The 27837-nt window shown below is 42.3% G+C and overlaps 1 protein-coding gene across 2 annotated transcripts; it reads right to left on the bottom strand.

Moving 5' to 3' along the window:
* Positions 1–76: 76 nt before the first annotated feature.
* KRTCAP3 (keratinocyte associated protein 3) lies at positions 77–27830 on the bottom strand. Of its 2 annotated transcripts, none has more exons than XM_029596357.1 (7): positions 27693–27830; positions 21284–21468; positions 11447–11506; positions 7434–7634; positions 5302–5436; positions 4596–4691; positions 77–2221 (listed from the first exon to the last, which is right to left on the bottom strand). In XM_029596357.1, the coding sequence occupies exons 1-6, from the start codon at positions 27766–27768 to the stop codon at positions 4602–4604; spliced, it is 747 nt and encodes a 248-aa protein (XP_029452217.1). In that variant the 5' UTR covers positions 27769–27830; the 3' UTR covers positions 77–2221; positions 4596–4601. The 2 variants fall into 2 exon arrangements, with proteins under 2 accessions (XP_029452217.1, XP_029452218.1); XM_029596358.1 differs by lacking the exon at positions 27693–27830 and adding an exon at positions 27429–27620.
* Positions 27831–27837: the final 7 nt, after the last annotated feature.

Below are 27837 nucleotides of genomic sequence, written 5' to 3'. Positions count from 1 at the left end.
ATGGGAGGTACAGCTACAAACCTAGAGAATTGATAGCTACTTCCTGTATGCTGAAAAACAACTGCAAAGCTTCAGGTCCAAACTATTAAAAAAAAATCTTTATTGATGCAAATTATGTTGAAACATACCACCAATTTACACAATTCTATAGAACAATTAGCAACAAAGCTAAAAAGTCAGATGAATTATGACCATACTGTCCTATCAAAACAATTGGAAAATAATAAAAAAACATGAAAATCATGGAGATTTCCTACTAAATTTACTATATTATAAAGCTCATGAGCAGAGTCTGGAACAATACAACAGGTGCCCTAAGGGTCTAACTTGTATATATCCAACATTGTTTCCTTCAGCAAATTAGCACAGCAAGGACAGATGAACTAATGGTTGTAAAATAAAATAATGTACAAAAAGTATTTGAAACCATATGCTACCTCCTTGCCTGAAAGTCAAGCAGGGATTGGCTCAGACTTTTCTAGGTTATCTTTTTTGTCCAATCATATTTCATATATGTTAGTAAAATAGAGGTTGGATATATATTAATATGGGCAGGTTTAGTCTTGAGACTATAATAAAAACAAGAGAACATTATTTTAAACATTTTGGGGTAACACTGCTGCTTACAAATTCCAGGTTGATAATAGCAATAACCAATACAGTAGGCTTTTCTGGTCCTTCGTTTTACATCTTTGCTCTGGAGCGAAAACTAGGTGCCCTCACTGCTAAAAGAAGAGTCTCCACAACCTCTGATATCATCACTACAAAATATAGACCTTTCAGCTCATATCTGCTCAATATATTGGCTAAAATATTCTAAGAGTTTCAGCAAAGATGAATTAAAATAGAATTAAACTGTATCTAATTTTAGTGTTTAATGGCATGAGCTACAGGAAGAACATAACCTGAGCTTTGCATTCCCTGTTCTCTGTTCAATATCAGGATTTGTATAAAAAGTGATCTGAAGAGACAAAAGCTGAAAATTACAAAGCACACGCACCCAGCCAAGCTGAAAGTGTCAGCTTTACACAGTGTCTTTCAGCACATCACTAAACCTGTATTATTCAGTTCTTCCTTATGCGCTTTTTGTAAAACAAGTTTTAATGAGTACTCTTCAGGCTTCAGAGCAAGTATACAACTCCTCTAAACCTTTGCTGCCCTTGTAGTACCAAGTGGCAGCTATCAGTGTGAGCAATCAAACAGAAGGATGTCTGCATAGCCTGTCACACTAAGTAATCTATGCTTGATGGTAGGGACACATTCCAAGAAAGCATCCATGATAGTACAGCATGTTCTGGTTGCTAGAAGACATCTATTTAAAACTAGTTTCATCATGAAATTTTTTTTTGAAGACACTGACATTTAATTCTTAATTGCATATAATTTTTATGTACTGCATGAACTATTACACAATTTGAAAAGATTTATAAACCCATTCAGGCATGTCAGGTCACCAGTTTCTTCTTCGCACTTCATATCTTAACAGCAGGGGACTGTAGGAAAATGCCTTACTCTGCCTGGTCTTCCTAACACCTACTGTAGACAACATCATGATAGCGATCTGACTTAACATAACCTCTGAACAGTATTAAAAATACATGTGGGCCTTTGCTAATGATCCTGGTGCTCTTCTTTACTCGCCTCAGCCAATCAGCACAGTGCATTTGAAACAGACTGTCAGTCAATAAAAACCTCTCAATTTCAGTGCAGACTGGAGTCAAGGCTGTCATAATCCATTCTTCCCCAGTAAAACACTTTTTGGCCATAAGGAGAAGGCAGCAGAACTATTGAAGTCTCTTACTTTGAAAACTATTACTCCCCACCCACATCCCTGCCACTAATTCCCTATCCCCACCTTCAGCCAATTGTACTTCAACTATTTCAGGGCTGAATCCAAATACACTTAAAATGATAGAATACATCAACAATGCCTGGCAACAGTAAAATCTGTCACCAACAGCATGAAACCATGTAATGACACTAAGCAGCAAACTCATTGGCCAAAGCAATTATGAATGACATCACAAGTGTCTCACAAAGCTGGCATTGACGTGAGTAGTAACAAGTCCCAGGGTCTAGATTCTGAGAGGTGAGGCTTGCATGTTCCTGCTTTTCAGGTAGGGTCTATAAATTTGGCTCCAGATTCTGCAGGTATATGGAGAAAGAACACACGTCCTCAAATTCTAACAATACGCAGTCCAGAAAATAATGGAGAATCCTCCTGAAAAAGCATAAGAAAAAAAAAAAGGTATTGCACTATTAAAGCCATGTGATACATTACAGGTCTAGTAATGACGAACTTGATAACCAACAGTGCAAAACATTATTGAAAAGGAGCAGTAGAAGTGGAAACATGTTTCTGTATTTTAATTAGAAGTAAACTTTTTTTTATTTTCTACAATTTGATATTCTACATTCTTGTACAAATCAGAAATATGATATAGCAAAATACAATGATTAATAAACAATATTAAATATAAAATACAATGAAACATTTAATATACAGCCCTTTCCTCAAAAATTCCTCCCATTAATCTCATTTAATTATGGTACAGGCAAAATAAACTACCATAGCCCTAACAATGTCCAACATCATCACAAACTCAACCCCTTAAATTTCTAGCTTACTTCCAATCCCCAAGAACAAAGTGTTTTGTAATTTTTAAATCTCTTTCTACTTAGCTCTATAATACTAGGAGTGAGTAAAGTAAAAAGCCAGAATATATTTTATCAACTTCCTTAAAAAAATGGATTTAGGATAGAAATGTTATTGTATCCAATGGATGTAAGTGATGTTTGTAAGATGCTGCGTCAAAAGCAAGATTTATAGTTGGCTGAAATATCCTCCTAGCTTTACCTATAAATAATACAAACAGGGGAGTTAAGATGGCTGCCGCTTGAAAGGTGGGAGAAAGCTGCTCCGTGAGATTCCCTAAAAAGCATATTTCCACTTGCAATAAATATAGAATAAAATGCCTCACATGAAGCGCAAGGCTCGGCTCCATGAGGGCCTGCTGGTTTCCAGCAATTTGGATGCAAGTCAAGCCACAATACCTGCCTTCTTCGCCTCGACGCAGACGCCAAGAGAGCCGGAACGAGTGCCGCGATGGATAGAGACGCTGGGCGTGCGTCTCAGTCCTTGGCAGAGGAAATCTCGTTGAGTCCCAGTGCGCCCGAGACTCCGTCCCCACCCCGGCGGAAGGGAGAGATTCGGGAGATGGCGCCTGCAAGTGCCCCGGAGAACCTCGAAAGGCCTGGAGCCTTTAGGGAGGAGGATCTGGGAGGGACTTCTCAGCTGGGAACATACTTACCTCCCTCAACGATGGAAATTGAGCGGGACACTGTTACTGATGTCACGCGAGGTGATGAGTCTGGACATTTAACTTCATTTGTTGGTTAAACCCGAGATTATAACGATGGACGCTATTTGGGAAGCCTTGGCCATTATAGAAGCTGCTGTTATTAATCTATCAAAAACATGCTTGGACTCTAACAAACGAAGTATTGATAATGAGAAAAGAATTGAAGGACATGAAAAGAAAATAGAAGAGATGTGAGAAAAAAATCAGAACGATGGAAACTTTTCAGCAACAAGTAATACAGCATGAGACATTGTTAAATAAAAAGGTTGAAAATATTGAGAATACCCTTCGTAGTATGAATATAAGAATTCTTAATTTCCCGGTTATCAAGCAAATTTCACCGGTAGAATTGTTTAAGAAATATCTGTGCCTGATTTTGAAAATACCACCAGAGGCTCAGTCTTTAATTACCAAGGCATATTACCTTCCTCAGAAGAAAAGAGAAGAGCACGAAAATCAAGATTCACAACAGCAATTAAACATTTCAAAATTACTGGAGCTGTCTCATGAGGGCAATGTTTCAACTAGAGGTAAACTATTTGTATCGTTCGCTTTTCTATCTGAAAAAAATAATGTCTTAAGATTATTCTTCCATAACATTAGCAGAATATAACCATCAAAGAATTTGGCTTTTTCCCCCAATGTCACAAGATTGACTCGGGAAAGAAAAACATTTATACAGATGAGAGCTGAAGCGTTAACTATGTGTTCTAAATTTACCCTTCGCTACCCATGTAAGTGTGTAGTCAAATACTCAGACTCTGTATATATTTTCTTTCAACCTTCACAACTGTGCTTTTTCCTAGACTCCCACCAAAGAGCTACGACAGACAGTACAGAGGGCAAATATAAGGCTTAATCAGCAGCCTTACATTTTTTCTTTTTTCATGGTTAACTTTGAAGTTGTACGCTCCTAGAGTTTCACTCCACCCCACATGTATTTCTTATATTGCAAGAATGGTTTACTGATTACTATTTTTTCTTACTACTTGTGAATTTTCAAATTTTGCTTGATATTGTATTGTAAACCATCTGATTTTCCACTCAAAGGTTTGTGTGAAAAATTTAAAATGCAATAAAAAAAAAAACACAAACAGGACAGCATGCCTGTACCAGCACCTTTCAGAAAACTAGTGAGAATTAATGTGCTTTGGTGAATTCCTAAGCAGTGATTGTTCTCTTTTCCTGCAAATAATGCACATACAATGCAAATAATTAATAGAGCATCTTTACCTTTGGTTAGGTAAGGTAGGGGCTAGCTTCAGTTATCAGCTGATGGGTCTCTGGTCTGTGGTCTAAAGCTTCCTTACTGGATGCTTCCTCTTCTAACTGTAAAATGAATTGCATGCTCGTTGCAATAACAAAACATGTATGACCTACAAGTAGCATATCCAGTTACTGCAAGACTACTGCAAGATCAGGATCACATGTATCCCCCACCCCTCCTCCCAATCCTAAGAAAATTCTCAAGGTACTGCAATGAGAAGATTACAGCAGTGGTAATTCCCTGCCTCTCATCCATGCATAATCCCAACATATGTCATGTTTACCAACAATGCTGCAGTAATGCATCACTAATCTCCTTGTCCCTGTCCTATGCATTCCCTCACCCCTATAGGTAGACTGTCCACTTTAATATAATGCTCCAAAACATTTCTCACTATCCATCCATGTTTTCTGGTCCAAGCCTTTCCCCCCAGTAAATATGAAAACATAAGAACAAAACAAAGAATGGGGAAGGGGAGGAAAAAGGGGAGGAAGAGAGGGAAAAAGAATAAGGGTAGGAAACAAGAACAGAAAGGAAGGCTGGAGGAAGGGAGAAGGGAAGAGGCCAGAGACCGAAAGAAAGATGGAAAAAAGCAGAAAGAAAAGGTGGTGTGAATGAAGAAGAGGAAGATGGAGATGAGAAGAATCTATGATGTTTGATGAATTTTCATACCCGCTCTCGTAAATAAGCCTCTCCGCATGGACCAATCCCACGCAAAATAAAAGCCACCACACTACACCTGATGGACAGCAATGCTTCAGTTGCAGCAAGAATCATAGACGGGAACCAGAGGGCAAGTGTTGTGTCCTGCAGTAAACAGGAAATACATCAGTTAGAACAATCAATAACCCCCGTTTATTCTTCCTATTGAGTTGGTGCCAGCCTTAGGCATCTGAGGCAGATCTTCAATCGGTATAACCAATCCACCAAGAAGCTGGACACAAGATAATCCTTATTGGAAGGGGCATCCAGGAGGTATCAACTTTTATGTTGCCTTTACCGAGGTCAGACATCGCAGGAGCCACAGAGGGGAGTGGGAGGAGAATGCAAAACTGGGATGTGTTTGGTGGTTTGTAAAGCCTCTACACCTTTTTGAACAGTTCCCATTTCACAAATATTTTTCAAACTTTGAAAATGCTTCAAAAACTAACTTTTCTTTTTCAGTCTTAGTTCAACAGAAGAGAGGCTTATCAGATGGTAAAATGTCTCCCAGTTTGTTATTTTATGTGCATCTCCCTCCTTATAAAACAATCAAACCTACCACCAACCCAACTTTCTGTGAAGGTAGGTCCTTGACAGAACATCACTTTTCAAAGCTGATGAGCGATTGGGAGGAGACGACCACAGGAGGGAAGCAAAGCCTCTTATAACTTTGAAACAGATGGGACCTAGCTCTACCAACGGTGTGGAGGTAATTTGGGGGGGGGGGGGAAGAGGGGCATCAAACTTAGTGAATTATTCAGGGGGCAAGAGGGGAAGATATTTGGATCTTCTTAGATTTTGGATTAATTGCTTTCCTTCCACACTCATGCTCTGGGCAAGTTACAATTTAGGTAGTAGGTATTTCTATGCCCCAAAGGGCTTACAATCTGCAAGACCTCTTCCCCCTTTTTTTTTTTCTTAATTAGCTTAAAATTATTTTGGCACATCATAGCTTTCCAGAGCTTATAATCATGCAGCAAGCTCATTGCAGTTCCCATACAACAGGGCTTACTACTCATATTTCCTCTTTTTAATTTCCTTATGATTTCTTTTGAAGTTATGCCCCACCTCCCATACCTCAGGTCTGAAAAGGAAGGCAATATGACAGACAAATTAGCAAAAGAGCATTGGGTTATGTGTTGTGAGCTGAAACCGCAACTGGCCTTCAGCTAGGAGGTAAAAAACAGAGGTCTCAAAAGTGGCACCTGTTTCATAGGGGAGAAACACAATGGTGCATTTTATTTCAGATCTCACAAGCAATGTCTGCTTTCAGACAGATTGCCCCTTCTTTCAGGTTAGCGGACAATATTCTACAGATTATACTACAAACAATAAGGAAAGCGTGTATACTAAACTAAAATATGTATTAACCAACAATATTTTTCATCATTCTACATTCCATGTCCTCTATGACCCATAAAAGATCCCATCTCTCAGTGCCTGTAGCAGCTAATCTGGTTTTCAGGATATTCACAATGAATATGCATGAGATATATTTGCATACAATAGAGATAGTGCATGCAACTCTCTCATGTATATTTATTGTGGATATCCTAAAAGTCAGACTAGCCAGGCAAGTTCCAAGGACCAGGCTGAGAACCACTAGATTAGAAACACCTCCAACCTCCACTTCTGCGAGAGGAAGCACAGGAAGCTGGGGCAACTCAGGTTCTCTAGCAAGTCCCATTTTTCTGCAGTGGCAAGAAAATATTTAGTAAAATGATCTTTTGCCAAAATCTGAACCAAAGATCTGGCAAGTTCTAAATTTTGCAAAATAAGTTCTTCATTTAACACATTTCTCTTGTCACATCCTTTCCTAGAGTCCTTTTGTCTCTTTCCAAAACATCCAATGCCTTCTTTATCCCCCTACCCACAAAGAGTACCCACACCTATTCCAAAAAGTACCCCTCTGTCTCCATCCCCAGAAAACAATGCTTCTCTCTTCCTTTTAGCGTCATAATGTTTACTTCCAAAAACACCCATAGTCAGCCCAAAGATAATGCCCCTCTCTGGATATTTATGGCCTCATCCAGCCTTGCAACATACCTCAGCAACACTAACAGAACTGTACAGAAGTTAAAATGGACAATGCAGGGACTCACATAAATGCGTGTAGTGTCAAAGGGGCACTCATTGCTCATGATGGCAGATCTTGTGTCGGCTGGCAAGATGGAAGAGTTACATCCAGCAATCAGGCTCTTTCCTCCATTGGAGATGGTAAGAGAAATTGCCAAGATCAGTCCGAAGAAGCAGGCAGCCGAAAGTAAAGCATTCAAAAGAGAGACACAGACTAATGCCCAATGCTGTGAGAAAAACAAGAGCAGAAAAAGTATTATCATATGACATGGCCCATGTCTGTGTAGTAGGGACAGGTGACACAGCACATCAATGTATGTGAGATGTGCCTAGCTTCCCAGCCCCTAGGAAATATGCTTATATAATGTCCATGGAGCTTCAACAAGCATGATCAGGGATTTACTGCATATCAAGCAGAATCCACAATGGTTCAGGTGATTCCTGCATGGTCAAATATACATATCAGACTGCTGCAGTTCTGAACTCAAAGCTCTTGCTCAGTTTCAGCCAAATGATAGCGGCCTTTAACCCCTAAGTTATCCTGACAGTTTTTTTACACCCATGTACCTCAAAATTACTAAAAAAAAAAATCATTTAAAAAACTATTTTTGAAGGAAAGGGGCCGCGGGAGCACGAGCGGTGGGGGGGGGGGGGGGGGGGGGGAGAGGCTGGCACCACCAGCTTTCCCCAGCACTGCTAGCAAATCTCCCTGCAAAGAAAAACCAAAAACGGGAGAAAAACACAACAATTTCAACTTACCCTGGCAAGAAATGAAGCGCAGGAGGGAGGACAGAGAGTGAAAGCAGCCCTGCCTGCAAGCCCTCAAGACAGACCTCCTACTAATTAGACTTTTTTTTTTTTTTTTTTAATTTTAAACTTTAGAAAGCAGCTTGATCCAGCCTGGCAAACATACAAATAAAGCCAAATAAAAGCAAGCTAGCCTTTATGGAGGGGAAGCTCCAGGTTCCCCTGCTCTCATCTGCTGGAGTCAGAGATATACTGGGCTCCTGCAGAGGGTGCACAAGTACTTATGCCAGCACCCTCCGAAGCCTTGTCTGACTCCATCTGCTGGACGGAGGACATAACCCACCGTCTGGACTGATCCTGGTACGTACAGGGAACCTTAAATTCTAGTTCTCTCAGGTTAGCCGGCTTTAAATATCTATAGAGGGCCGAGTATGCCTCTAGCAAGTATCCAAAAGAGTCCCTAAATCCTCACTTCACAATGCAGCTAGTTTAAGCATGTCATTATTGGGTAACACTTCTTTAATGTGCATCATTCAAATTCCAATTCTATTAAATGTTGGCGTTGTATCAAAAAAGCCTTCCTCTGAATCTGTAAATGCCAGTGGTTACAGAGAAGCAGTAGTGCCTCGATTACAAATAAGCATAAAAAAGTTTTTGAAATATTCCATTCTTCTTTCAGTTGTTGAAAAAGAGTACATTTTGTCTGGTTTCCTTATCAATCAGTTGCCCTAAACAATACAATCCCTTATCTTTCCATATCCCATAATCCAAACTGCTAGGGAAGTCAGGATTACCTGTCAAACATAGGAAGGGTGATATGTAAGAAGAAAGCTGGTTTCTGCTTCTCCATTTCGATGCTTTATGCATGGACAAACCAAAAGCTTCACAGATCCAGCAGAAATTGTTTTGGGTTTGAAGCAAAGCAACAACTTTAATTGGACTCCATGGCTTAGCTAATTCCACCAATAACTGATTGGGGTCCTCTGGTGTGTAGCGACACCCAGTCCCCCTTAATATAACAATAGGGCTGCTACATTATATGATCTTAAATTCACTAATGCCTGACCTCCCTGCTTTTTTTCCCTACAAAGCAAATTGTAATTAACTCCTGCTCTTTTTCCATATAAAAGCTATATTATCAGATCTAAAATTCTGTATTTCCTTAATGTGAACCCAGATAAGTAGCATTTGTAACTCACATTTTTAATGCACGCTCAATCTAGGTGCCCAAAAATGATCTGCCCAACACTTAGGCATCACACCTAGGAGCCTCCCTAGCTACCCCAAAAATAAGCGCACAAAAAACTTGTGCACAGTACTATTTGTGCGTAGAGGAAGGCATGCAGCTACTACACATCGCTTAACATGGACGCACAGACTACAAGGCCCGATTATGAGTTCAAGAACAGGGCGCACAACCGAGGTGCACAGCTAGACACCCGCCAGACCGATATTCATGTAGAGGGCAGCCTTAGAAACATGCGAAATGTCGCTGCAGTACCATACGACGTGCAAAGCCTCAGAGTGGGGCCTAGCCTAAGGAGGCTGCTCAAGTCCCTCGATCTTCCATGCAGTGGGAGAAAAGTCAGACAGTACACCAAGCATGGAGACCAGGGGAAGGAGGAAGCCCTACACATAAAAAAAAACTTCCTTCTAGGTCTCTGTATAATTTTTTTTTTTTTTTTAAACTTACCAGAGCTCAGCCTTACCTGGCTGCGTACAGAGATGGTCTCCGGCTGCGGGGGGGAGAGGGCATCTGCCTTCACCGCTGCCTTTCAGCTGCTCAAGCAACCAACTCCACGCCGGCTGAAGCCAGCTACTTGACCAAGGTACTCATCTGAGGGACCACAGAAATCACCTCAGGAATCTCAACTTTGGGGGGGGGACCATTTGGTATCACCACAGGAGAGTGGGGTGAATTCATTTCCTTAATTCTCCTTTTCTTTAAAACAAAGCAATCCCCAATGTGTAGATGAACATTCACCATCTGCTGCAGACGGAGGATACTGGCAGGCTGAGGTCACTGCAGGGGTATATGTACTGTGACATCAGTTTGCTCCTCATCCATCCGCTGGTAGAGGTGCATAACCCACCTGTTCTGGATTCATCTGACTGGGCGCTAAGAAAGCCTGATTGCATGTATTGGATTTTGGAAGCATACGCTAAGAGCGCGCTTCTCATGTAATAATACATTAAATGTGGTTACCTTGTACTGTTTGAGACTTGTCTGTTTGTATTGTGGAGCAAGTTAGAGGAAAGAACTTTATCCTCCACACCTATGCAGCACTTTCCTCTCTAGTGCAGAGGGCCATGCCTGTGTGGAGCTTTTTTTTGTGAGGGAAGGAAAAGCCAAACCTGATTGCAGGCTGGAAGAACGAGTTCCATGGACTGTAGTTTGGGGACCCCTGTTCTATACAAATCTGACTCTGGAATAAGAACTATTGGAATTAGCCTTAGTGCAATGGCAGCACACTATTACGAACATGATGGTAGCTCCTATCTCCCATCAACCTATAGTTACTAAATTCATGAAAAGCTTCACAAATCTGAAACCTCCAAAAAAGGGATGCCTTGTTTCTTGGGATCTAAATATAAGTTAAATCAATCCATTGGATTACCAACATTATTTCCAAGACCTCACACCTGTAAGAGCGAGCAGCTCTTCAAACATTGGATTGCAGAACCAGTTAGGAGGAGGGCTTCATTTACAAAGAGAACTTTTTCAGCTTGGATCTCTGATTGCATCTCTTACCACATCAAAGGAAGCTGAAAGCCCATCAAGTTAGGGCTAGAGCAGATTCCTTGAGAAGGTCGGAAAATAATTTGTTCACTCTGCTGAACTGACAGCAGATGTACACTGGAAACTACAATGCCGAGACAGTTGCAAGTGATTAGAAAAAGGTTGTACAGGATGGACCTATGCTCATTTTTTCAACCTAACACTCAAAGCACTGCAGACCCCACCTAGAACTCCTCCCAGCACTGGATTTAGGCATAGGCAACACAGGCACATGCCTAGGGCGCCTAGTTCTGAAAGTACCCTAACTGCTCTTTGATTTCCAGGGGCAAAACCCCATAACCGTTAAGTCCTCTGCCTATCAGCATCATAACTCTAAATCCAGCCCTGAGCGCTCACACAACCCTGACAGCCCAAGCCTGCGTTGCTGGAGTTACAGTCCTTCAGTGTTCCATGACCACCAAAAATCATTGGCTTTAAATACTGGGACATAAAAGCCGTTCCGAGACATCAAGGAAACTGTAACAGGTGGAATAAGACGTAATCAGTTCTTACCATCTTAACACTTAAGAGGTTCCTGGACACCAGGATGGCTATGATACCTGTCGCAATGCTCTAGAGAGACAAAAAAACAAAGGTGATCATTAGTATTTGCTCACAACCTGTGCCACCATCTCCACCATCCAAAGAAAAGAAGAAGACCACAGACATTTCGAGGTTAGTACTAGCATTGTCTTATGTATTTATTGCATGATATACGTTTTTTGCCTTGAGCATTATTTTTGGAAAGGTAGCATATAAAAGTCATAGAATTAAAGTGAACCCTCTCATCCCTCCATCCCAATAAAGTAGCACACAACTCAAAGTCAGCTTTTCCATTAGTGCTAGAAGTTACAGGTCTGCTTCCATCGTATCCTCAAAACATGCTGCCCCCATCTTAGCCGGTGAATACTAAAATACTGAGTCCAAAACTCATCACTATCAACAGTCTACATTGCACCACTTTCAGTATCCACCTTTGCTAGAGGCTGGGACTTTCCATCTGTCTACAGCACACCAGCCTCTTAGTCCTCTGATTATATCTCGGAGTGTGTTCACACACTAACCGCCCTTTCCATAAAGTGGCTAGTGTAAGCCAGCTTGCTCCAGGTCTGCTGGGAGTCCCAGTTAAACTCATTGGGGCTGATGTAATAAGACCTGCGGCAGAACAGGTGCTAGTTATGAACATGGGTCTTGATCACCGCGTGCGTCTGAAGATGCTGCTTCCATGGGATGTAAAAAAAAAAAAAAAAAAATTATGCAAATGATTTGAGCGCAGAAATCTGCGCACATATGAAGAATTGCACGTACCTAAGCGTGGTAAGGGCTTATTTAATAAGCGGCCACATCCGCACTCAAAACCTGCGCCGATAATCCGCACATAATAGCGAGCGAGCGAACGTGTGTCCCTATTAAGTGAAAGTATGACCCTAGAAAGTATTTTTAATATCTCAAATAACTGTGCTGCAGAAAACATGGCAAATATTTTCATGAATGCTAATTCACACTGGCACAGCAGCGAGACAGGTGCTCAGTTGGGCACCAATCTGGATGCTCAGGTGCCAACATAGGCACTCAGCCGGGAGAGAATATGCATGCTCTAGCGCCCAGAAAGGCACCTAACAAATGTTGCCACTGAGCTAGGCGCTTAGTTGGTCGAGATTCTATATGATCAGGCGCCCAGAAAGTTGCCTAGCTAATTACCATCTTGTCGCTTGGGCATTCAGTTAGGCGCTCAGCTGGTCGTAATTCTGGCTGCTCCAATGCCAAGAAAGGCGCCTAGCTAAGCTGGCCACTCAGATGCTGAGACAGGCGCTCAGCCAGGTGGTTTTCAGGACGCTCAGATGCAGACATAGGCCCCCGAGTCAGTGCTGACACTTAACTCGTTCCCTGACCGTGGCGGTAAAAAACCCGCACTAGCATTAGCGCAGCTCCCTGCATTTCCTATGATTAGCTAATCACCTCCTTTGCATGCCGTCAGCATGCATTCGCACAGGAAAAACCTTGGGTCTGTAAGCGTGTTCGTACGTGATTTTTTCCCCCATGCACAAAACCCTTATTACATCCCAGTATAGGGCTTTGCACATATAAATGCGTATACAGGCACGCACAAACCTGCAGCAGCTTCAGTGCACATTACATCGGCCCCATTATGAGCCATAAAATTATATTGCCTATTACCTTCTAATCACCCATCAATACCCCCCACTTCACACTATCACTGACAGGTCTTTAGTTGAAACAATTTTTATTGAGTTTATAAACAACAATACAGAAAATGGTAGTGGCTCGGAAGGGTTGGGTTCTGAATCCCAACCAAGCCAAGCTGACAAACATTGGCAAGTCCATCCCAGAATCCTCCTCTTCCCCCCTCCCTATTCCCCCCCCCCCCTCAACTCAGTCAGTAACAGAGAAGAAGCATGCTAGTAGGTAATCCACAAGAAATAGTCTGCATTATGGGAATCAGTGCAGAACTGTTCCATGTATCCAACAGAGGTCAGCTATTGATGATCATACTCCGTGAGCGATGTGGTAGGGATTGTTAAGTATGGGTCCCAAATCAACAGGAATAGTCGCCGAAGCTGAGGTGAGGCTCGTGAACTCAAATCCTCCATGCGCAGCAAATGGTGCAGTTGATTACGCCAGGTCCAGAAAGAGGATCCTTCGGAAGCCCGCCAGTTGATCAATATCACTTTTTTCCCTACAAGGCATGCTTTATGTATAAATAGACGAGGACCCCCTCCTCAGGGAGATACAGGAAAAATGTCCAAAAAGCAAAAGGGGTAATGGGAAGAGAAATTCCTAGTATACCCATTATATATGTAGCTATATGGCCCCAATAACGACGTATGGGAGGATACGCCCAAAAAGAGTGGGATAAGGTTCCAACATTGCGATGGCATTTACCACATAGGGCTGACGCTGAAATTCCAGAGCAGTAGGCTGTGTTGATACATATGCCCGCCATAAAAACTTATATTGCATTTCACGATAGTACATACTCACTGTAAGTTGGGAGACTCGCCCAAAGCATGCCCGTAAGATAGGTACAAGTAAGAACAAACACCCCATCCCTATTCCATCATTCAGTCAGAAATGCATACGTTTCCTGTCTGGTAAGGGTTTTAAGCTTCTTATAATACTGTGCCATCAAACCTCAACACACCATCCAAGGAATGAAAGATCGCAGAGGATCGCGAGTCTAAGAGCAGGGATTGAAAATAGTGTTGAATCTGGAGATAACAGAAAATGTGTGTCGAATCTAATTGATACAATGAGCGTAATTCAGGAAACGATAACATTTGCCCATCACTATTGAGTAAATGGCCCAAGTGAGTAATGCCTTTGGACCGCCATTGGTGGAACCCTGCCATCTGGGATCCAGGACCAAAGTCACTATTCCCCTGAATCAGCAAGAGATATGCACACAGCCGAGGTATTTGCAGTATCTTAGTGATTGCTCGCCAAGTAGATCATATTGGCTGAATTGAAGGGGAATGAGTCAGAAAGGAGGAAAGAGCATGGGTCGGTGCCTGAATAATATAGGATAGTGCCAGAGGGGCCACCAGAGCTTGTTCAGCCAAGATGGGAACATGGTTAGACTGTCCCAACATCCAATCCCTTATTATACAGAGGTTGCCTGCTAGGTTATATAATCGTAGATCTGGAGCTCCCAGGCCACCTTCCCCCCAACGTTCCCACAGACTGGCAAAGAGTATTCTGGCTTTACCGCCTCTCCAAAGAAATACCTGCAATTCTTTGTCTAAGGATAAGAGATCAGGCCATCAAAGGGAAATTGGCAAATTTTGGAGGAGGAATAGCCATTTGGGTAACAACATCTTAAATAAATTAAGTTGGCCCCCCAATGAGAGAGGTAAATTCTTCCATGTGCAAAGTTTATCTATAGTAAATTGAAGTAAGAGACTAACATTAAAAGGTATACAAACTGCTCGGGGAGTACGGAATGATGACCCCCAAATATCTGAAGGAGCCATTCGCCCAGTGCAAAGGAAATACCCCGGGCCACTGCTCCAGAAGAGTGTTCAGAAACGCCAAGGCCTCCGACTTTGTAAGGTGGAGCTGAAGACCTGCAAATTGGCCAAACTCAGAGAGGAGCTGCATGAGAGGCGGTAGGGAGCTATAAGGATTTGTTAGAAATATCATCGGCGAAAGCTGCATATTTAAAAATTTCAGATTGCATTCTAATGCCTCTTATTGCCGGAGTGTGTAAGACAGATAGTAATAAGGGCTCCAACTGCAGCAAAAACAATAAAGGTGAGAGGGGGCAACCTTGTCGGGTGCCACGAGAGATTGAAAATACCTCGGACTGTGAATTATTGGCAGTGATAACAGCAATAGGATCTCTATATAACAGCTGTATGGCATCATAGAAGAAACCATCAAACCCCATGACACACAATATATGGAAAAGGTCTCGCCACTCCACTCTGTCAAATGCTTTCTCTGCATCAAAGCTGATCAAAAGGTAGGGGTCGTCCATACATTGGCTCATCTCCATAGCTGCCAAAATTTTTTGTATGTTAGTGAGGGCATGACGTTTACACACGAACCCCACCTCACTGGGTCCAATCAAGGAGGGTAGCACTTCAGACAATCGGTCTGCCAAGATCTTGGCCAGCAGCTTTTGATCAGCATTGAGCAGAAAAATTGGTCTATAAGAAGCCAAAGAGGTAGGCTCTTTACCCAGTTTAGCAATAAGTGTAATGTGTGCCTGATTGACATGAGTGAGGTAGCCACCCCCTGCTACCAAATCAGAAAAGGTTTGAGCCAATAGCGGGTCCACCAAGTCGTTCAAACATTTGTAAAACTCCGCAGTAAAGAGAGAGAGAGAGAAAGAAAGAGAGATACATACCAATTGGACATCATAGATCTGGGTAACTAACAGACGATAATGACCTTGAGGGTCCTCAAACTCTTTTTGAATATTAAAGGGGAATTGTTTACCAAATAATATGACCACACCTGCCAATTTAAAGGATACAGAAGCATAGTATACATCGCCCACCCAACTTCTACATAGTTTAGCATGTTCTGTGTCAGTGAGATGGGTCTCCTGAAGGAATGCAATATCAACCTGTTTCTTTTTAAGGTGGCTCAATTTTTGACCTCTTAATTGGTGAGTTTATTCCACAAACATTCCAGGATAGAAGACCAGTCCCACTATCAAGAGACAGCCTCATGTGAAAAAAGAAATAGTAACAATAAACATATCAACAACATGGAAGCCCTCCCAGCAGGGGTCTCCACGTGATTGCATTATATAGATCATGACTATGAAATTAGTTATCTGCCAGAAAATGAATATCTTCTCTATCTGTACCACCCAAATCCCTCCCCCACCCCACCTTCCAGGTCGTATGATCTCTTATTGAGGTCACCACCATGCATACAACACCCACCCTCCCCTCCCCCATGCATTTCAGCCCCATCCTTCCGAACAGGATAACACATAGGAACAGGAAGTGTTACCTTAAAAACCTGGTATTATAAGAGTGCAGCGAAACTGTAAACACATACAAACAGTAATAATAAAATAGTGAAACAGCGTAAACTGCATGGCACCTGGCCACGCGAACATGAAGAATATTATAAACCTGCATAGGAATTATGTCTGTACTGGCTCAGAGCTGATAGCGCCCATAGCTGCGGCAGCTAGCATCAGGCTGCCCACCAAACCTCTTGCATCCAGAACTGGCATTAGAAGCAAGTCGGTAGCTTCCATTAATCCGGATCTTCGCTCACTCGTGGGGGACTGCATGGCGGTGGAGTGGGGGGAAGTATTCAAAGACGCCTTTGCATCATCAGCCTCCGTGAACCATTTAATCCCCTCTCGAGTAACTACTCGAAGGCGTGCTGGGTAAACCATGGTAGCCCGAAGCCCTGATTCAATGAGTTTAGTACATATTGGGGCCATTATACGACGCTTGGCGGCAAAGGTTGCCGAGAAGTCTTGAAAAACCATTATTTTGTTTTCATAGGCAAGATGTTTTCCTGCCCTAGCTGCCCTTAAAATTTCACTTTTATGCGCAAAGTTGAAAATCTTCGCAAGAACAATGCGTGGTCGAGGTTCCGAATCCCCTTTCGGGCAGAGACAGTGCGCCCATTCAATGCATAGGGGCCCATGAGCGCGGGAGAGACTCAATTCCTTCTGCAACCAATCTTCCAGGAAGAATGGCAGGTCTTTATCTGAAATAGCCTCCAGAAGCCCCAAGAAATGGAGGTTAGACCGGCGCGATCTATTTTCTAAATAGTCTAAGCATTCGGCATGTTTTTCCATGGCCAGTTTAAGCGCCGCAATATCTTCCCGAGAGACCTGAGAGTCATCATGGAGATCCGAAACACATTGCTCAATGTCCAAGAACAGAGTCTTGTATACAGCAAACGCTGTGGTGAGTTCAGTCAGCCTGTCCGAAATTACTTTTAGCTCTGGACTTTAGTATTTCTGCGATTGTTGCTTTAACCTCTTATCACCGCCGTTGTCGGCAATGACGTGGGATCCGGCACCATGGTGGATGGCACCACCGGGCTGCGCGGCTTTTCTTTTTCCTTCTCTTTTTTTTATTTAAGTGAGCCGCCATGGCACTTACCAGATCGTAGACTAACGCAGGTGATGTTCTGAGTTATTTTTTACAAGGATTCCTTCAGAATTCCGGGTTGGATGGGGCTCTATTCAGGAGGGTTGGCGCTGCGAGGGAAAATCATGGCTTTTCCCTACACTGCATCACGTGACCTCTCCACTTGACAGGTCTTTTATGATTCACTTATTTTCTAGTAATGTCATTTATTTATTTTATTTAAAATCTTTTGTATACCGTCGTTAAGTTATTTATCATATCACAACGGTTTACAGGAAGGCACAAATCATAACATTAATTAATCGACGTTTAATAAATGTGCCAAAAATGGTTCAGTAACAAAGTTTGTACAAATATACAGCTATATGCGGAGTTAGTTTGGAATGTCCTATTGAAACCTGTGTCATATTCTAACTTTACAAAGCTAACGGTGCGAAGTTGAGTCAACAATAATTACTAAGCATATCGTGCATCTGAGCGCTTAGTTTGTGGTGCTTGCCTTTACTTACTTTCTCCATTCTCTTTGTTAAACACCTGTTTAAAAAGCCATGTTTTAACATTCCTTTAAATAGTTTAAAATTTCTTTGTAATCTTAATTCAAGGGGCACTGAATTCCACAGGTTGGGTCCTGCTAAAGACAATGCTCGCTCTCTGACTTGTGCTAGTCTTGCTGTTTTTACCGAACAGTCAGGAGTGCTTTGTTTGCCGATCTCAGATTTCTATGTGGTACGTGCACACGTAATGCTGTGTTGAGCCATTCTGCTTTTTCGTCATGAATTAAAATTTATGTATAATACATAATGTTTTGTATTGAACTCTTTGTTCTATGGGTAACCAATGTAGTTCAGCTAGTATTTTAGTAATGTGCTCTTCTTTTTGCCTGTAAGTATTCTTGCAGTGGAGTTTTCCAATATTTGAAGTGGTCTTATGGTTGTGTATGGTAATCCTAATAGCAGTGTATTACAGTAGTCAGTGCTAGCAAAAATTAGTGCTTGTAGGACAATTCTGAAATTTGCTAGTGTTAGTAAAGGTTTTAATTTTCGTAGTATCATTAATTTAGCATATCCTTCCTTTACTTTAAAAGTTTAGTTCTGTGTCTATTATTACGCCAATGTTACGTACTTTTTCGGCTATTTCCACTGTTTGATTGAGTAATATTGGAGTTTGTATTAGGTTTAAATTTTTTCGTTCAAGGTGCAGAAATTCAGTCTTTTCAATGTTTATCTCTAATTCCATTTGATTTAGTAGTAGTTTGATTATTATATCCAGGTACATGTTGGTAAGTTTAGTGTTTTTTCAATTGTGTCATTGGATGGGTAAGATTAGCTGTATGTCATCTGCATTTATGTAGTGTACAATTACGAGCCCTGCAAGTAGATGGCATAGTGGTAAAAGGTAAATATTAAACAGTGTCACAGAGTGCAGATCCCTGTGGTACTCCTGTTTGTAGACTTAGTTTGCGAAAGCCATGTTGCGAGGAAATAGGATGTTAGTTTTCCAGATGTTCTGATAATTGTTTTTGTACGGTTTTTTGTATTAGTTTTGCAATTAATGGTAAATTTGATACTGGTCCCTAGTTACTCAAGTCATCTTTGGTTTACTCTTTTCTGACCTGAGGAATGATGTATTAGCTCCCAAAAGCTAGTAAAAAAAAAAAAAAAAATGTGTTAAGCTAGTCCAATAAAAAAAAAAAAGGATCTCATATTTTTGTTTTTAAGAGCCTTTACTTTTGTGCATTTACGTGGACTATCGTGGCAGCCACACTAACTTTGAGATTCCCTGTGGGAGAGGTGGGGGTGAGGAAAAGAAAGTTCAAGGCAGCAAATTCTCTGTAAACAATTTACTTTTGTTCTGCCCCAAGCTGCCTCTCCCTCCCACTTCTCTGAAGTGCATGTCTGTCTCGTTCACCAGGAAGAGCTAGACACTATGTTTTTTCCTCTAGAGCAGAAAGGAGCGATCTTGATGTAATGTCAGGACATGCTCTACAGCACAAAACTTGGTGAATGTAATTTGGAATACTACGTTTCCCATGATGCAAGTTTTCCTGCAATGGAAATGCTCACTGCGTCCACCCATGGCAAGAATGGACAAAAAGGAAACCATTCAGGAGTGGAGGAGCAGCAGGCTACAAACCAGGGAAACCAGGACTCAAATCCCACTGACACTCCTTCTGACCTTGGGCAAGTCACTTCACCCACCATTGCCTCAGGTACAAAAACTTAGATTGTAAGTCCTCTGGGGATAAGGAAATACCTACAGTACCTGAACGTAATCTGCTCTGAAGTGCCAAAAAGTGGAACATAAATGAAATAAACTACCATATTGTAGCTCAATCAGGTTGTACAAAATCTCTCTCCTTTCTGCAGCCTCTAAATAGACTGACACTACGTCTATCAGACAGATCATCAAGGCTCCCTTTAAACTGCACAGACTCACATTGGTCACACATTTCTACTGCCAGGCCAATAAATTGAAGGAGGGCCTAATGATGATGGCAGTGGCAGAGGACCCCAGCAGAGTTTGCAACTCCTTTTTAAATGCAAGCTGGCAATTACATGAGTAGCTGGCCTAAAAAGAATAAGCACTGTGGGGCCGATGCAATAATTGTGCACTGCAGAAAACATGGCAAATATTTTCATGGATGCTAATTCACACTGGCACAGCAGCGCTCCCAGGCACCCCTCCTGGGGGCGTCATACAATATTTAAATTAGGGGCCGCGTTATCAAGGAGGCACTAGGGTCGCCTGCGCACCCCTAGCGCCTTCTTGATAATGGGAGCCCGCAAACGTCGGCCGTCCACAGGTTAGGAAAACAGACGCCAAATTTATCGGCGTCTGTTTTGTAAACTGCAGACAGCCAAGGGTTCAGGAACGGAGACTTGTAAACTGAGCGTCCATTTCCTGCACCTGACTGCCGGCACTTTTTTTTTTTTTTTTTTTTAAGATTTGTTCCTCCTACTTAATATCACAATGATATTAAGTAGGAGGCTGTACAGAAAAGCTTTTCTGTACTACTTTAGGAGCACTTTTTTTTTTTATTTGGGAGTGAATAGCTAATAGCCTCATTCACATACATTTGCATGTGATGTTGGTTGTAGAGGTGCTAATCTCCTTATTGCATCGGCCCCTGTATCTGGCAGCAGCAAGGAAGTGCAATCACTAACCACATTAATTCAGAAGAACTCAATTAGCCGCACATTTTACTTTCAGAAATTAACGCCTGTCCAAAGGCAGAAGTTAATTTCGACTGGCACAGGGAAAGTGTACAGAAAAGCAGAAAAAACTGCTTTTCTGTACACCCTCCAACTTGATATCATAGCGATATTAAGTCTGAGGCCCCAAAATTAAAAAAAAAATTAAAAATTTTAAACACAAAAATTTTAAATCTGCCCGCGGACCGCAAGTTGGAAGAAGGACGCTCAATTTAGCTGGCATCCGTTTTCCGAACCCGTGGCTGTATGCAGATTCGAGAACAGACGCCGGTAAAATTGAGCGTCAGCTGTCAAACCCGCTGACAGCCGCCTCTTGTCAAAAAGGAGGCGGGCCCTCATTTAAATACTCGATCGTGCGCCCAGGACAGTGGTCTGGGTGTGCGTCGGGAGAGCGGGCGCTCGCCCGCGGTTTTTACTGTATCGGCCCGAAAGTGATTAACAATGTGTTAGTGTGTCTCTTAAATGTGATCTAGTGCTTCATTATGTCTCTTCCCAGCCAGGAAACCCTCATTGTCTAACCCAGCCACCTTTCTCCACGCATTTACCAGCAATCCAGACGTCACAGAGATGATGTTGGCTGCACAGTATTCTGTGCTCACTTTCTTCTCTGGGTTTGACACATGTCGCAGGACAGTTCCATGGACAATCGCCCCTAGGATGAAGTTTATGTGTCCAATAAAAATTAGGGTTATTCCCACTCTCATGAGTCGCTGTGGACCCTTCACCAAATCTAGAAAAAAAATGAGACACACGTAAGAAACAGAAGGTGGTGAGAAGAAGCTGAGGAGGGAAGAATTAACGTCAGACTAGTGAGACAGAAATTGAAAAAGCAGTCAGGTCAGCTACCACTTTGCCACTAATATATTATTGACTTAAATCAAGAAAAGGCAGCAGGTTAGACTGAGGGAAGACCAAAGGTTTTAGGTTCATCCTCCCTGGGCATCACCTTCGGTTCTGATTCCCTGAATAAGAATTGTGTTCATAAACCCCAAACAGCATCGGCCTGGCTTAGCACCTACAATTCAAGTAGATCACCATACCCCTGATCCTTTTCTCCATCAACGTATCCAAATGTTGTACTCAAGAAAGCATCCTCTCGAAGCATTTCCACAGCTTTATCACTCTAAATACAAAGCCTCTCTCTAAAGCAAAGTTTTTCAAACTCTCCCAAGTTTGAACAACAAGTCGGATCTGGACAGCAGAAGGGGAGGTGAGGCCCAAGGAAACACCAGTCAGCCCAGATTGTGACTGGGAAGATCAGTAAGGTGAAGTGGGGGAGGGGGGATTAAGGAGGCGAAGGGTGTTGAGGATTGGCAGGGGGAGGAAGGGTGAGAGATAGCGTAGAAAGTGAGGGGGTGAATTGGCAAGGGAGAAAGGGTGTGACTAGGGTAGGGGGGACTATTGAGGGTTTGAAAGAGGGACTGGCAATGTGAGGGAATGGACTGGGGGGAGTGAGAGAGGATTGGCGCAGGGAGAAACTCAGATGAGCTGAGTGGAAGTGTGTGTGTGTGTGTGTATATATATATGTGTGTGTGTGTGTGTGAGAAAGAGGATAACCCTGACAAGTCCCTTGCCCCAGAGGAAAAGCATTGGATAGGTAATCTTGCACAATATACAATGAAATAATTATATTATAAAAATCCATCAACATTTCAAAAATAACTAGTTTCTGGCAACAAAAAACAGTTGACACCTGCAAACAAAACTTTTTTTTAGTTTCTTGCTGAAAAGTAACAAGGTCAGTCTCCTCTCTAATAGTCAGTGGAAAAGCACTACAGAATACAGGGATGGCTACAGAAAAGGCACAATTCCAGGTTCCTTGTAAGCAGAAGCTCTTAAAAGAGAGGACAGCCAGTAGCCACTTCTCTGCAGAGCAAAGGATCCAAGTTGGACAATAAAATTGTAATACCTCTTTCAGATATTTGGGAGCACCTTTGCAAGAGTTTTGTAGGTTAAAATGAGGTACTTAAATTCTACTCAAAAGGCAATGGATAATTAGTGAAGCTTGGCCAACCCTGAGGTAATGTGATCCCTTTGACCACAGTCAGTAATCAAATAGGCTGCAGAGTTTTGAACCAACTGAAAGCTCTGAGCAGTTCCTTAGGGAGTCCAGGGAACTGAAGGCCTTGGCTTGTTATCACAGAGCAGAAGTCTTCATCACACAGAACATAAATGGCAAAGATCAGGGGTTCCCAACCTTTCGGGAAACACAGACCACTCTTAAGCTTCAAAAGGTTTGATGGCCCCCACCCACTTCTCTTTAATTTTTTGCATGTCATAACAAAATGAGGTGCACGCCAGAATCATTCATAATGTATAAAACTTGGCTCTAAACTGAAAGTGTGGGGAGGGCAATTTTCAAAGCTATTTAAAATTTGCACTCATAATTGAAGGTTGAGGCCATTCCACCTGCTAACCCAGCCACAATGGGGAAAAGGAAGCAAGTTCAAAATAAAAGTTCAAGTTGGCAGTTTATGACCTGGAAGAAAATCAGCACTGGTACCTGCAGATCTGCAATCAAATTTTCAAAGGGAAACCGCCATGGTGTTTCCTTTTGAAAATTCGGCCAGTAGGGGAAGGCCAGCACACTTTCCCTCTGCTATAATAAAAAAGACAAAAGAATTCAACTGAAACATGAGATATAAATTTAACAAGCAAATGTAAGAACCCCAAAGCAACGCACTGGCTACTATGTGAAATCTGCTGTATTATATGTTCTGTACCTCTCGCTTTATGTCCTAGATCTTTAGTTAATATGTAATGGAACATTTCAGTTGTTGCCTGTTGATGATTACGGCCTCTGTACCCTGTCTTTATGTGATGCATAGCAATGAATGTTACTTTTGTAAACCATTCTGAACTTTACATGGAACGACGGCATATAAAATATCTAAATAAATAAAGCAGGAGCAAAGTACACAGGTGAAAATTTGCACAAGGATTTCAGAATTAAATCTCCGCATGTACTTTGCGTCCTGCAAACCAGCCCTGCTCCTTCTCACCACCCCACCAAGTAAAAGTCTGCAGGCTATTCACAGCATTTCTATTTTTACCCTCAATATTGGGGAGGAGCAATTTTCAATGGGCCTTTTTAGGTGGCTAAGTTTTGAAACTTACCCTCCCTGAAAATGGATTCCCTTTTAGCCTGCTCTTATTTTATACTATATTATTTTCTTTTATGTTTCTTAAAAACACAAGCAGAAAATGATACTCGTGAAATAATTCAGATTTTAGAAAAAAGCAAAACAAGAGCCTGCTTTTCAGAGGGAAGAAAGCTCCATGTGTGTCCCCCCTAAATAACATTTATGTTTGATATCATATCCACACCTATTGTCTCATTCTCCCTCCTCCTTGATCCCTGGTGTTCATCTTTTCCCTCTTCCCTCCTGGACCATGCTGATCTTCTATCCCTCCCTCTCTCTACCTCTGTGCAGCATGATTCCTGGAAGTCCTCTCCTTCACTTCCAATAGTGCGCCATCCATTCTCACTCCCCTTAACGAGGTCAATAATGGATTCCTGTCTCATTCCTTCTTACCTCCGTCTTCCTCCCCTCATATTGTCAACACCAGTCCCATTTCCCCCTTTGAGCCATTCTACTTGCTTTTTTTTTTATAGTGCAGCTCTCCTCTCCATCAGGCCCATTGGCAGAGCCCATGGCAGTAGTCAGAAATGTTTCTCACCACTGTGATAACCCAGTTTTCCTCAGTGCGCAGCAGAAGCTGCAAACTTCTAACAACCCCCAATCAGCCCCGCTCTTCTCTACATCCTCATGAAGTGCAGCAGTGGAGTTTACATTAGGTCTCTCTCTTCCCCACTGCCATTAAACGTGCAGAACTGCAGTTTGAGGATTCTAATGGGTGCAAATGTTCGCTCTCTGTACTTCCTCCTCCTGGTCTGCAATAATGTGGAGTGAGATTTTTGGGACAATGGGTCCCCCACTCTCCCTCTCTTGGCCTGTGGCAGCAGCTCAGCTAATCACAGATAGCAGCAGCCCACTCATTTTCTCTCTAGCTAAACCTTTTTGTATCCCTTCCGGGGGACCCCCCCCCCAACCTGGGATTATTTTGTGGACCCCAGGTTGGGAACCACTGGCATAGATTTTATAAAATATCACAAATCAAGCAATAAATTCCCCCAAAGGATACAAGTAAACGTTGAATCATGTGGCCAATAGAGCTGATCCCTGGGGGTACACCTGATGTGATTGGTTTCAAGGAGGAGCAATTACCTAATCTGACCTGAGTTCAACACAACAAAACAATGAACAGAGTCAATATAGAACAGTACCTCCCACCCCAATCAATATTAATCTGAGGAGTGTACAGTGTCAAACATGTAAATGTAGCTATGTCTCATAGAAAATATCACATATCCACCATTATCTAACTCAGAAGAAAAATCAACCAATGTGACCATTAAAGTCTCAGTGCTCTATCCCCGTCTGAAACCACATTGATGGTTATCAAAAATGTTATGTTATAAAGAAAGTTTTGGAATTGATTTTGAGTACAGATTTCTCAATAATTATTTCTAATGAGGAGAGACTCAATATGGGACAATAACTGGCTGGATAAGGAATGAGGGGTTTTTTGGGTTTGTTTTTTTTTAAAGCAGTCTACACAACAGCTTTCTCTAGGAAGGTGGAATTTGTCTGCAATTAAAAGGCTATTGACAATAGTAGATATTGGCTCTGCAAATGTCTGTTTTAAATTACATATTATCCAGAAAGGACATGGGTCCAAAGAATCTCTGCTGAAACGGTTGAAACATTAACAGTTTGAAAGAAAGAAATACTAACATGGTGACGTGACATCATGCTGGGATGGAGAGGGCCGGGTTTAATTTGTAAACAAACAGGAAGTGGAATTGTGGAGGGGAGATGGGCGGGGCCAGGGTCACGTGTAACCTGTGCAAAGGGAAGGAACCATCTCCAGGAGTGAACTCACTCACACACACACACACTCACTCAAATCAAAGCCATGTGGCTGCCCTCGTCTCAGACTAAGGAGCTTCAACACTTTCTGTTCTTATCTGCTTCCTCCGCTGGCTGGGGGGGCGGCAGCATAAATATTAATCCTTGCAACTACTGGCTTTATTCTGTTTCCTCAGGGGAGCCAGAAAGGATATACGCAGCCAGCTCTGCTCCACTTTCTTGGGTCCCAGAAAAAAAGGTGGCAGAACACTGCTCTGGTTTGTTCTGCCAGAAATTAAGCCCTCAGTAACGAACACAAAAAGGGGGTGAATTAATACAAGCTTAAAGGTTGTGAGCAGCAGTGTAATTCATTAAGGCCAGGGCTGAAGCCTTGATAATTAGCACTATTGCCCACAAGTTTCAAACTTGTGCTAATTTAACCCCTTTCTTGAGTCTGCATCAGTATCATCCCACCTGTTCCTTGCAATACAGGAGAGGGGAGGGGGAAACAAGAGGGGAGAAACTGGATTAGAGAGCAGAGCGAATGTTCTCTTCTCTGTGTGCTCCAGGCTCCACTCCTCCCCCAGGCTGCCTGGAGGGGAGAGGCTTAATCAGAACACTCCTACTGCTCAGCCTCTTAAGCCTGAAAAGTGCAGAAACTGTGTTCCAGGCCATTCCTCAACAAATTAAGCTTTGGAACCGAGCAAAGAAGTTGAAGACTCAGTATGAAGCGTGACACTTAGAAATGTAATCTTAAAAAAAAAGTTGGGCAGTGGGGATCCAGTTCACAAACTGAGATAATGATCCCAGGTTTTATCAAGTAGCTCTCTCACAATCCAAAAAAAAAAAGAAAAAATGGGGAGCAGTTCAAGGAAATTTTAAGTTTAGATGTAAATAAATATATATATATATAGTTTTGTAGCCTTATAAAGTATTGCCCTATTTTATGTAATTGCCCCTTAAAGTCTTCCCTTGTTTTGTCATCATGATTTATACCATCACCTTTCATCAAACCAAACATTTTGCTTAAAAACTAAGCATTCTCATAAAAATCATGGGACTTGCAGAGAAGTACTAAGGGCTTTACCAATCTTAACAAGGCCACCTGCTTCAATGTTTCTGATAATCAAAGTTAAAAATATCAGCAACGTCAGCCACATTCCCTGACATAGCAGACAGACTATAACTGACCCAATATGTCTCAAATGCAATTGAAGTAATAGGACCCTTCAAACATTTACAATCTGTTGAAAGAGTAACCACTTGAATAGGGGAGGGAATAGTCTAACAACATGGTCAGACCAGGGCACTTCTTTTGCTTGCAACTCCGGGATATAATCCTGGTCAGCCCAGGAGTCAGGAGCAAAGAGTAAGTCCAAAGTATGTCCTGCTAGGAGGTGAACAACAAAATTAATCACTAGAGACATCGGTGATAGAAACACCCAGAACAGACTAAGCAGAGGCTGACAATCTTATGTCAGTCAGTCCTCATGCACACTGCATATTTACCAGAAAGAAAGCCCAACATACAACACACTTCAACCACATTCTTGTCTATTTCTTGGTCTAACCAGAATAAGTGAGCATATATTTGGACACATGGTAAGTCACAAAAAAAAAAAAAAACCCAAACAAAAAATACACGCATCTTGTGGCGGTTACTCTAGACATAAAAAAGATTAATGAGCACAAGTCTGAAACTTGTGCGAAGTAGAGACAACCCTCACGAGTTCAATCGTCTAAGGCTGCAGCCTTGATGATCGGCCCTACTACTCACAAGTTTCAAACTTGTGCCGAATAACCACCAAAGGCGGCAGATCCCTCAACACGGCCAATCACAGCTCAGGCTTGATTACAATCATTCACGCCTTTTAGAGGAGAACAATCAAAGCTCCAGTGCCCTTTGTGTTCTACTCTTTGTCTGGATTATACTGTGGAAGACGTTTTGGGCAGCACTAGCCCAACCGTAGGTAACAGAGCTGACGCTATCCCCGGTCACCACAGCCTCCCTCCGAGCTCCACCCGCCGCTTTGCAACTCACCGAAACCGCAGAACTGCCGCCGCATCTTCTCAGCACGGCTCACACGCCGCTCACCTGCGCTTCCGGTCACTCTCATCTAGGCTTCCGGCTACGCCTGCCTCGGCTAGCACCTGCACCTGCGCTTCCGGTCATGCCCCGCCCCCCT

This window comes from Rhinatrema bivittatum, chromosome 3, assembly GCF_901001135.1.
Source record: "Rhinatrema bivittatum chromosome 3, aRhiBiv1.1, whole genome shotgun sequence".
NCBI lineage: Eukaryota > Metazoa > Chordata > Amphibia > Gymnophiona > Rhinatrematidae > Rhinatrema > Rhinatrema bivittatum.
This window is presented reverse-complemented; position numbering and strand designations above follow the sequence as displayed.